The 11,583-nt window shown below is 48.8% G+C and overlaps 2 protein-coding genes across 3 annotated transcripts; one reads left to right on the plus strand and one right to left on the minus strand.

Annotated features, from left to right (window-relative positions):
* Nucleotides 1-2,305: 2,305 nt before the first annotated feature.
* Fam217b (family with sequence similarity 217 member B) lies at nt 2,306-11,132 on the plus strand. 2 transcript variants are annotated; one of them, XM_090352590.1, is made up of 4 exons: nt 2,306-2,407; nt 5,483-5,593; nt 5,742-5,827; nt 8,589-11,132. In XM_090352590.1, exons 3-4 carry the CDS (start codon nt 5,802-5,804, stop codon nt 9,733-9,735), a joined length of 1,173 nt encoding a protein of 390 aa, XP_090208716.1. In that variant the 5' UTR covers nt 2,306-2,407; nt 5,483-5,593; nt 5,742-5,801; the 3' UTR covers nt 9,736-11,132. The 2 variants fall into 2 exon arrangements, with proteins under 2 accessions (XP_090208716.1, XP_090208717.1); XM_090352591.1 differs by lacking the exon at nt 2,306-2,407 and adding an exon at nt 3,900-3,973.
* On the minus strand, nt 2,628-3,653 carry Ppp1r3d (protein phosphatase 1 regulatory subunit 3D). Its single transcript, XM_090352592.1, has one exon. The coding sequence runs from the start codon at nt 3,623-3,625 to the stop codon at nt 2,813-2,815; it is 813 nt and encodes a 270-aa protein (XP_090208718.1). The 5' UTR covers nt 3,626-3,653; the 3' UTR covers nt 2,628-2,812.
* Nucleotides 11,133-11,583: the final 451 nt, after the last annotated feature.

Raw genomic sequence — 11,583 nt, forward strand, 5'->3', positions numbered from 1 at the left:
ATATTAGGGGTATTGAATATACTTAAAGTTTTGGATTTTTTTAAATCCCTCACACATTTTAGCTTTAATACAATATAAAATGTAAGATTGTCAACTGTTTTCAGTCTCATGATCTGACAAATGACCATTCTTTTCGCAGCCAGTTTTCTTCCAGTAGACTTAACACTCTTGCTGCTGGAGATGTGAGCACACAGAAGTTTTCCTATTACCCACTGAAAACAAAAAGCCATGATTTCTTACACAACCTGCCACTTTTTAGTAGACACCAAAATGTTAGTTTTCTTAGTTCAATGTATTCAGAAAGCCTCAAGAATATTTGCTATCTGTAAACTAAGGGAAAAAGAGTACATTATTCATTTTGATCTTTTCCAAATTGCTTTTCATAAGTTTTGGATTGTGATATCTGGAGAAAAATCCATAATTTTATCAATAATTATTTTAAAAACTTGACTTATTTGACAATAATTATAAAAGCTTCACTTATTTTTTTTTCTGCAGTGCCAGCACTTGAACACAAGGGCCTCAAAGCATGCTAAACAAGCAGTCTATCACTGAGCTTCAGCCCAACCCTTCCATTAAATCTAGCAAGTCCTTCCTAGAAATATCCTGTATTCCATATCTCATGGTAGAGAGGACATAGGGTTTGGGATAGGTGTGCATGCTGAATTTGCTAGCCACCAGCTGTGGACATTAGATGACTTAAGTCTCCAGCTAAAAAAATGGGGATATTTCAACCAGATAGCATTTCTTTCCACAAACATATGAAGTATCCAGTACTCTACCTAAGCAAGTAAGACAGGCAAAATAAATATTCATTTCCTTCCTCCTGTGCATAAACACTTGTACCTGGCTGATGGGTCACAGCATGGAAGACAGACAGACATTCTGTTCCATACGTGGGAGTCAGAGAAAAATAATTATTGCAGCCCCTGTGCACCTCCAGAGCTCTCTTCCTATGTAATCAATCTTAACCTAGCAGGTAAAATATTTCATTTTTTTAGATACACAGAAGAACTCTGCTACTGGAAGTGATATAACATCCAATTTATTTTTAGTAAGGCCTGTAATTCATCAGTGTTTAGGAAAAAATAAAACTTAGGTATGAGTGATTAAAACTTTGTCACAAGAAAAACACACTAGTTTAATAAAGTACAAAGACATTTCTGCATATATACCTTCACTCTCAAGCTCGGATAAAATTATTTTATATGGCAGGCATTAAAATTCATTTAGGGAGACATCACAACAATTGCACAATCCACGAAATTGGAGCATCTAAGCAATAAAAACTGTAGTAGGGTCTGAAAGTTCCCCTTGAACTGTTTTACAGCTTCTTCACCAACCAGGCAAAGTCTGTTCAAGCTTTTAAATTTCAAAATGTTGACATTTTTTAAGGCACCTTAAAAGTTCTCTTAACTTTGACGATGTAACATTTACTTTTAGAGCAGAACCATTTTGGCAAGTGACTTTCACGTAAGATTAAGATTGTCTATATGCCTTTCAACAATACCTGGAAAGCTCTGACTTGTACCTGAATGGTGTGAACACCGTTGTGCCCTTTGGACCAGGGCCAAAGAAAAAGCAGCCAAGGCCCTTGCAGGCATGCTGACCTAATTGGGAAGTTTGTTAAGCAGCAGGAAACCAAGTTTTTCTCTTTTTCCCTTGCATATCAATGTAGAACACAGTCATCATAGCCGGCAATTTACTCACAGTATTTTAAATCAAAATGAGGTGTTTTGACATTAAAAGTTGCCAAAGAAAGCCAGTATTCTTTCTTGGAATCTGAAAACACAGAAGTTGTAGTTATCAAATACAAAGTGGTCAAAAGGCCTTTGGTACTGATTTGAAAAATGTCAGCAAGTGTTCAAAAACTTGTGAGTTAACTTACTGACTGCAGCTTTCACAAAATTGATCAAGTGGTTTCAGCTGTATCCTGGGTCACACATTGAAGGTTTTGTCCATTTTGGCTTGTTCCTCAAGCCTCAGTTGCAGAGCCTGTTATCAGTGACCCCTGCTCAGCACAGAAAGGCCTCAGTTTCAGCGGCAGTTTTAGGTAACAGCACTCTACAGAGGACAGTGGTCATGACCCTTCTCCCCCAAAGAGCACACATTTTAAAAATTGAGAGACAAGTCCACACAGTGTTAAAAATTCTCTGGTCCAAAGGCACAAAGACTGAAGTTGGCAGGTAGCTGATCACACCTGCTAGGTGTTGGATGCGTATGCATCTACGTGTGTATATGCAATTAACCACTCAGAAGAATAAAATCTGCGAACTGTCTTTCCTCCAGTGCTCTGACTAAGGCTGCAAACATCAGGTTCCCTTGGTAGTTGGACTTCCAAGAGACGAATGCTGGCGTCTTCCAGAGCTCAAGAAAAAGTAAAAAGTCACCTCTCATCAGCAAAAAGGTAACTGCAGGGGGCAGTGCTGCTGGAAAGTGTGGGCACCTGGAAATGGAAAAACTGTAAGGCAAGACTTCTTAACCTGTGTAGCTGGCTTGAAAGGACCTGGCAACGTGCAGGTACACCAGGAGTCACGGCTACGGAGGAAGGAGAAGCTCGGCTGTCCTCCCCTTCCTCCTCAGGTGTCCACGAGGGAGACACGGCCTCGGGAGGGCGGCGGCGGCCCAGCCTGGACGGGTGAGGCCTGCGCGCCCGCCGGGCCTGCCCGGGCTCGGGTCTTCCTCGTCCCGGGGCAGCAGTGGGTGCCTCGGGGCACCACGACGGGCTCGTTCACAGTGGGCACAGGCGCACAGCGGGGTGCTCGGCATCCGCGACGGACGGGGAGGGCGGGCCACGGGGCCCCGCGGGGGCTCAGATGAAGTGGATCCAGCTCTCCTCGCACTCACCGCGGGGCATGTGCAGCGGGTGGTGGCGGCACGTGAGGCTGTAGTCGCGGCGGTCGTTGTTGTCCCAGTACTCGGCCCCGGCCACGCGGTAGCGCAGCGCGAAGTGCACGCGGGCGCCCAGCTCCAGCAGGAAGGGCGGCACCGGGAAGGCGAAGGCGAAGACGTCGTCCTCGCCCGCGGGGCCTCGCCAGCGCGCCGCCGCCTCGTGCGCGCTGCGCCAGCCCGACAGCGTGTAGCGCACGCTCACCTGCTTCTCGAAGGCCACGTTGCGCACGCGCACCGTGCCGCGGACGCCCAGGTCCGAGCAGGCCACGCGCTCCAGGCACACGCGCTGCCGGCGCAGGCGCTCGCCGAAGTCGGCCGCCTCGACGGGCGGCGGGAAGTCGGGCACCAGGCAGCGCAGGGTGAACTCCGGGCCCGGGCCGCCGCCGCAGCACAGCTCGGCGCGGACGGCCAGCCGCGACAGCACGTGCAGCGGCACCGACGGGTCGTCCCCGGCGTGGAACACCTTCACCTGCGCCAGCTCCAGGCCCAGCGCGTCGGCGAAGCGCACGCGCAGCTGCCGGCGGCAGCCCGGCCGGCACGGCGCGCCCGCCCCGCCCGCCGCCTTCTGCCTGCGCTCGGGGGAGCTGGGCAGCGAGCGCGCCCGCCTCTGGATGATGGGCCGCGGCGAGAGCCCGCAGGCCCGAGGCGGCTCCGCGGCTGCGCCGGCGTCCAAGTCCCAGACGCAGCTGAGGCTCCGGGGAGCGGGTCTCCGGGAGCCCGGCTCCCCGGACATGGTCCCGGGCGGCCTCGGCCGCGTCGGGGCGGCCCGGGCAAGGAGTGCCTTCCCCCAGGAGGAGCGGAGGCTCCGGGTCCGCGCCGAGCGCAGGGCGGCGCCGCCTGTTTCGGGAAGGCGGCGCGGCCCGAGCCCCTCCCACCCCGCCGGACCCGCGGGGTTTCCACGGAGCCGCCGCTTCCCGGCGCGCCGCCGCCCCGCCCCGCGCCGCTCCGCCCCTCGTGACGCCGCCCGCGCCCCGGAGCCCCGCCGCCGCCGCCGCCGCCGCCGCCGCCGCCGCCCGGCCCGCCGCCCCGCCGCGCCCGGCCCGCCGCGGCCTGGTCACGGGCTCCCCGCCGCCCGGATCAGGTCTGATCGATTTCTGGGGGCGGGGCGGGGCGGGGCGGCGATCGATGGGTCGCAGACGCAGCCTGCCGCGAGCATCCGCCGGTCCCGGCGTTCCTGGGCCGAGCCCGCATGGCCTAGAGCCGCTTGCAGGGTCGAGTCCACCCCGCCCGCGCCCAGGGCCCGGCCGGGGAGCCTGGCTGCCGCGAGGCGCTGCAGAGACGCGCTGTCCCCGCGGGGCTTCGCCGCCGAGGCGGGCCAGCCCCTCCCGGGGGGGCGGAGGGGCGACGCCGCCGGGGCCGGAGGGGAGGGGAGCCAGGCCCGGCCGCCCGCCCCGCCCCGAGTCAGCCTCCGGGCGCTGCAGGAAGCGTTTTTGCAGCTTGGTTTCCGAGCAAGCCGGAAACACCGGCTGGTGTGAAACCTGGGTGCTGGTGTCTGCGCCCTGAAGCCCTACTGGGCTTTCGTCTCTCCCGGCCACCTCTGCCGGAAACCCAGCCGTGCCTGTGTGTCGCGCTTGTACTGTGTGGAGCGCGGTACAGACCTGCAGGCTTCTTCCAGGGCATCCGAATGGCGGCGGGTACAGTCCGTGAGCTGAACAGCCCTAGGTCATGTCTGTATCCGTGGCTGACGGGATGATAGAAGGAAAGCAAACCAGAAACGATTTCCCCACCCCACCTCTTGCCATTTTACCGAGCAGAGTTCCTATGGAAGAGCGACGCATTCAGTTTGTGGGCCTCTCCAAGTGTCACATGTGGCCTGATTGAACAAAAGACCACCGTACAAGAACAGCTCCAGTGTAACATAGACGAGCATCGTTATTTATTTATTTTTGCCAGTCCTGGGCTTGAGCTCGGGGCCTGAGCACTGTCCTTGGACTTTCTCACGGCTAGAGCTCTACCACCCCAGCCTCAGCACCACTTCTGGCTTTCCTCTATGTATGTGGGACGTAGGAATCGAACCAGAGAGTTCATGCATGCTAGACAAGCACTCTACCCCTACGCCAAACTCCCAGCATGAGCGCATTATCTTTTGATGGATTGATTTGATAGAGAAGGTAGAATTTGGAGAAGCTTCCCCACTGGAGTTTGCTCTGTAGGAAGAGTTTGTGTGTTAAGAAACCCTTGCCATTCTCTAGGCCGTCCTATAATTAGGAGTTGAAGGAATGAGTAGACATGGGCACTTTGGAGGAAGAGAAGACCTTAATTGGCCACATAAATTTCCGTGAGCATTTTACTTCCAAGGAGAGTGTGAATAAGTGTGTGTGTGTGTGTATAGGGAATGACAGCATTCATCCACATCACTTTTCAGCAGTACCTTCTCATAACTAGTATTTCCTGTGAAAAACAAGCAGAGACTATCTGTATACAAGACAATATTCTTTCTCTAGTACTTTACAAGTCACAATACTCACCTGGCACAGATTCAGTGTTTCAGTATTAGGCAAGTACTAATGAACAAAAGATAACCCAACCCAGTACTGGTCAGAGGATGATTTGTAATCAGTACTTACCGTCACTCTGTTGTTGCTTCTAGTTCCGGCAGTGAAGTGACTTTCCAAATATAAGAGGAATAAAGAAGTCACCTCCCCAGCTGTCGACATCTTCCGGCACATTGAGCAGGAATATTTTAAGTTCCACAGCAAAGGTGGTGTAAAGTTGGAGAGAAATAAGTTTTAGTTTTCTTCCTTCCTTTCTCACTGTCTCTCTCTCTTTGCTTCTTTTTTCTTGTCTTTGCTGTGTGTGTGTGTGTGTGTGTGTGTTCACAATACTTACTACTGACTGTCTTGTTGCAGACTGTTCACCAGACCTTTAATGATGATCAGCCATGTGATTTTTTCAAGGAAAGGAATAGGATGAGTGAACCACGTCTGAAAAGCAGGTAAGTGGCTTTCAGATGATTGTTTGACCTTGCATCGAGTTCATGGCGTGTTTATCTTTTTATCCAGTAGAAATGAGAGGGCAAAGAATATTCAAGCTTTATTAGCTGGTTGGTTCCAGAGGTCATGGTTTTGTCATTGTTCACAAAATCTCTCATTTCACCAAGTTTGAATTACCTTCCTGTGTTCCTTTCCTTTTTTAAAAAAAAATTATTTTTTAAGTTATACAAAGGAGTTTCAATACAACAAGACAGAATATGAGCATACTGTAAGACCCATTACCATTGTCTTTGACAGATGCACAAAACCATTCAGTTGTATATAGAAGTAAATTTGGAATTATAGTTCTTCCTTCATTCCTTCTCACTGTATGTGATGTGTTGTATTCTTGGCAGTGACTTACCATATTCTGTGTTTTTAACTAAGAGTCACCTTTTTTTTTTTTTGTCAGTCATGGGGCTTCAACTCTGGGCCTAGGCGCTGTCCTTGAGCTCTTCAGCTCAAGGCTACTGTGCCCTATCCCTGGAGCCACTGTGTCACTTATGGTTTTCTTGTGGTTAATTGGAGATAAAAATCTCAGAGACTTTAGTGCCTGGGCTGGCTTTGAACTGTGTCTTCCATTTTTGCTCACCCCACCATTGGACTTTTGTTACATTGGACTTAAGTTAAATACTGCTTCGTGGGAAGTCAGTTGAAAATAAGGCATTTTGAACTCTGATATGAGATTCTACCTCAGAATAAATTTCCTTGGAAAGACTCCCTTGCCATATAACAATATGCATATAATTTCCATTATTTCCCTTTGCCTGCCAGTCACAAAATTGCTTGAGTCCCATTTTTCATTTATAGTGGTTTATAATAATACTATGTGATTTTATTTCTATCCTCTTAAGCACAACTTTCCTGTGTGTCTTTCAAAACATAATAGGACAGCACTGATCAAGATGAATTATACTCATAAGCAGATGTGTGAAATTGAAAACCCCTTTATACAACTATTTAAAGAGAGAAAAATGGGGCCGGGAGTTTGGCCTAGTGATAGAGTGCTTGCCTAGCATGCACGAAGACCTGGATTCAATTCCTCAGTACCACATATACTAGAAAAGGCTGGAAATGGTGTTGTGGCTCAAGTGGTAGAGCTCTAGCCTTGAGAAAGCCCAAGGACAGCACTCAGCCCCTGAGTTCAAGGCCCAGGACTGGCAAAAAAAAAATAATAATAGAGAGAGAGAAAAAATAGAGAAAAAATAGAGAATTTGGTTTTAGGTATGTATTGCAGGTGTACGCTTTTACATATCGACATGTTACCAGTCTCAGAATCACCATGGAGCCCGTGATGTCACATTTGTATTTTATAGCATATTTACATTTACTCTAAGATAGTTATGCAAAAGAAGGCTGCATTCTTTTTATTTTTTTGTGGGCCATGGGGTTAAACTCTGATCTGGGCACTGTCCCAGAGCTCTTCAGCTCAAGGCTACTGCCCTACCCTTGAACCAAGCCCTACTTCCCGTTTTCTAGAGGTTAATTGGAGAAAAGAGTCTCAGGTCCTCTTGTTCCCTGGGCTGGCTTTGATCCTTGATCCTCAGACCTAAGCCTCCTGAGTAGCTAGGATTACATGTGTGAGCCACCATGCCCCGGCTGAAGACTGCATTCTTTACTTGAAATATTTTTAAACATGGTTCAACACCAATAGAACCAATTTGAGGATCTGGGGGATTTTTCCAAACTAATGGGGTTTTTTTTTGTTGTTTTTTTGTTTTTTGTTTTTCTTTTCCCAGTCCTGGAGCTTGAACTCAGGGCTAGAGCTGTACCACTTGAGCCACAGCACCACTTCCAGGTTTTTCAGTGTATGTGGTACTGAGGAATTGAACCTGGGTCTTCATGCATGCTAGGCAAGTACTTTTTCCACTAGGCCAAACTGCCAGCCCAACTAACGTTTTATAAACTTAAAAATACTTTGAAAGAGGTTCATGTTTTTCTTAAATGCCAGTATAACGTGGTCTTTAGACCTCAGGCCCCAAGCTTAGACATTTTACATTTTAGTCCTAGCCGCTCCCCCCTTATCTATCAAATAAAAAGACCTGGGGCAAGGCAGAGAAAAAGGATTTGCTTTGTGGTAGACACAGGAGACAGAGCTTCAATACATCTTTCCACCATTGTTGGATATCAAACATTGGCCTTAACTTTAAATAGGCAGGGGACTGGTGACAGGAGAGAGAAAAAGATGCATAAGTAAAACTAAGTCGCAGCACAGCTCTTTGTCTCTGGAGAAATTCTGGAGACCCTGTTACTGCCGGGCCTCTGTTGCCTGGCAGGTAGTCTGTAGCTTTTGGCTTCCTTTGGGGCCATTTCGCCTTTTACCACATACGATTGGAGAAAGATGGCATTGCCTGCCTGTCTGAAGCCAGTTTACCTTTTGCTGCAAAAATGCTTATTGGAGATAAAGCCTGTCCTTCCTGGAGGTGATGGTGGCTGTAGGAGAGAATGGTGCTAGACCAAAGGTACAGATGAAGGAGGGTGGTGCTCGGCTTTTGTCCCGCTTTTAGTTAATTCATGGGCTTAGCAAAAGAAGCTTTTAAGTTGGCATCTTATACTAATATTTGGTGCAAAATGGGACTCGGGCACCCGTGTTCCTTGCATGTATTCTGCAGCGGTAGGAACGGGGTACAGTGGAGCTGTCTCTAGGAAAACAAGCAGAGAACGTTTTTAGTTTCTCTAGTTTGTTTGTTTATGTTGTAAGAGATGCCGTTTTCTTTTTCACAGCAATATGGATGCTTGCCCATCTTGGAGCAAAGTACATTCAAAGAATCCTTCAGGAAAAAAGCACAGTAAATCCCACATTCCCCGTGCTTCTTCCCAGCTGAAAAGTGGCCTGGCCGGGACCTCCCAGCCAACTGGAAACACACCCAGGGACGGCATTTCTGCAGAAGGAAGATGTGACCAGGATACCCCCGGCCCCAGGAGCCAGCAGGGCTCAGGGCACAAACTGCTCATGGACCTAGGGTCGATGAAGATCATGGAGGAAGCAGCTGAGGACAGTGCCAGTGACCTGTCAGATTCTGAGAGAATCCCCATCCCACCCTCTCCCCTCACGCCTCCAGATCTCCGTCTCCGAGCTGAAGAAATTGATCCCGTGTCCTTCGATCTTCACCCAGGACAGGGCGGGGCAAGGCCTGAGTACTACTACCCGGACTTCCTCCCGCCTCCATTCAGTGCCTGGGACCTGCAGGACCTGGCCATGCTTCAGAACGCGGAGTACAAGGCGGAGGTGGTGTCGCGAGCTGGGGGCCTCGGGAAGTACATCGACAGGCTTGTCCAGCTGGAGTGGCTGCAGATCCAGACTGTGCAGTGTGAGAGGAGCAAAGGGGCCAAGGCCAGGCCTCCTGCTGCCCCCGGGGCCTCTGGAGCTGTGAAGAGCCCAGGAAAAAGCAAGCTACTTGCTGGTGCTCTGCCGAAGTCATTACCTCACCAAGAAGGGACTTCAAAGCCCGGCCCTTCAAGAAAGAAAGATTCTCATCCTGAGGAAGCCCACCCTTCCTGTTACCCATTTGAAGCACCCCCTAGACGCACGGAGGGACCCAGCTGGACCAGGTCGTCTTCTCAGAAGCAGAACTCTGAGATGAAGACTGAAGAGAAGAAGAAGAAATCGAGTAAGAGCACCAAGCTGCGGCACTGGGATTTACCCTGCAGCAACCACAGCCCTAAGATGGAAGCCAATGGCAACCTCCGAATTCCCAAACAGCCTGCCATGTCACTGGACCCCTCCGACTCCTGCCGCGCCCCCAGACCACCAGCTCACACTAATCTTAAGAAAAAAGGGAATGTCAGTAACTGTGGTCATGTCACCGTGTCCAGTGAGAAGAAACTCAAAACTAACGGAGGAAAGCAAAACACACACAGATTAAAATAGTATCTCAAATAATGCGCTGCAGACCCATAGATTCCTTAAGCTCTTCCAAAAGTTACAGTATAGTGGACCTTGAGAAGTTTGGTGGTGGTTGACTCTTAGGTAGTCAGTTGACTTTTTAGTCCATCCCATCCCCACCCTAGTGTTTTCAAAGAGCGGTTCTTCTCAATAAGTCCTCCTTTGAATTAGCAGTCATAAATAAGCGTGTGAGAGTCCTTTGGGCAAAGTCTCCTCAAAGGGGTAAAACAATGTTGCCAGCCAGCCCATGGGGTTAGCACATTTTCACAGGTCCTAGCATTGGAAATAAAGCCTTGTGGCTACTGGCGCTCCAGCCTTTTCACAGGCTCTCCAAGATCAGTTTCTGTTTCACTCCCTGGAGAAGCCTTAGCTCCTCCCTGAGTTAGGGAGAGCTTGCGTTTCTATTTTGAGCAGTCATTTATCACTAAGCTGCTTGCTTGCCAGAGACAATGGCATCTAGAATGTTAATAGGACTCTCTGACATGATTTTAAAGGGTATTTTAAATCAAGTCCATTCCGGAGTGTTTTTAATCTGCATTTGGATACTTTGCAGACTCTCCAAGTAGAACGTCTGTGGGCCTCAGTATGACTAGTGCTGTGGGTGGGGTGGAGCAGAAGCTCCTGACACCAAGAGCTTTCTGCTTGCAAGAACTGTGAGAAACTACCTTTTAAAAGCTGTAAATGAAGATCCAGTCATAATTGCTTGTGATCCTTTAGTGACCTGTTTCAGGTTGTAATCATGCCTGTGGGCAGGATGGGAGATGATAGATGTTCAGATAGGAGGCAGTAGAGTGGGGTTGCTGGATGTGCCCCAGGGCGTCCTGGCTGTCCAGCTGGGCAGCTCTCTTAGTCACCTGTGCTTGTTCTTGGGACTGTGCTGTGAGCTTTCTATCCACATTCGAGGATATATTCAAAACTTTTGGTTGACTTTCTCTTGATAGACTGTATTTTAATTACTTGATTTTATCCCTTGAAACTCTTATATTTGTTCCTTTTTTTCCCTTTGTATCCAAGTTTCTGATTTTGTTTTAGTCCTGAGGACAGTGAAAAACCTGGCATGTTGCATTTGGAAGTAAATAATAGCTTGAAAATTCTTCACACAATACTGTCACCATAAAAAACATAAGGAGAACGTGTGTTTTATAATTAAAATAGGAAAGGTTAAGTGGGAAAGATTAAATGTTAAGATTACATTGGAAAATTGGATGTTAAGCTTGCTAAGCATAAGGACAGATCATCTTTTACTTTCAAGGCTTTCCTTCCAGGTTTATTCTCTATTTTTGTGCAGGTCTTGGGCACTGTCCTTGAGCCTCATTTCTACCTAAGGCTAACAGTCTACCACTTGAGTCATAGCTCCACTTCTGGCGTTTGTTTGTTTATTTATTTATATGTAGTTTATTGGAGATAAGACTCTCATGGACTTTCCTGCCCCAGCTGGCTTCAAATGGCCACACTCAGCCTTCTGAGTAACTAGGGTTACAGGCGGGAGCCACCAGCAGCGCTCAGCGATTCTCTCCTTTGCCTCTCATCTTACTCTGGAGAAAGTTTGTTTGTTTGTTTGTTTGTTTGTTTGTTTATGTGTAGTTTATTGGAGATAAGACTCTCATGGACTTTCCTGCCCCAGCTGGCTTCAAATGGCCACACTCAGCCTTCTGAGTAGCTAGGGTTACAGGCGGGAGCCACCAGCAGTGCTCAGCGATTCTCTCCTTTGCCTCTCATCTTACTCTGGAGAAAGCATGCCGTTACACTAAGTCTTATACAGAAATGTGTATGAGCAGATGTACATATTATAGGGCCAGCTTCCTTACTCCTCAGGTGTACTCTTAACCGCTG

Source organism: Megascapheus bottae, chromosome 18 (assembly GCF_031878675.1).
Source record: "Megascapheus bottae isolate mThoBot1 chromosome 18, mThoBot2.hap1, whole genome shotgun sequence".
Taxonomy (NCBI): Eukaryota; Metazoa; Chordata; class Mammalia; order Rodentia; family Geomyidae; genus Megascapheus; species Megascapheus bottae.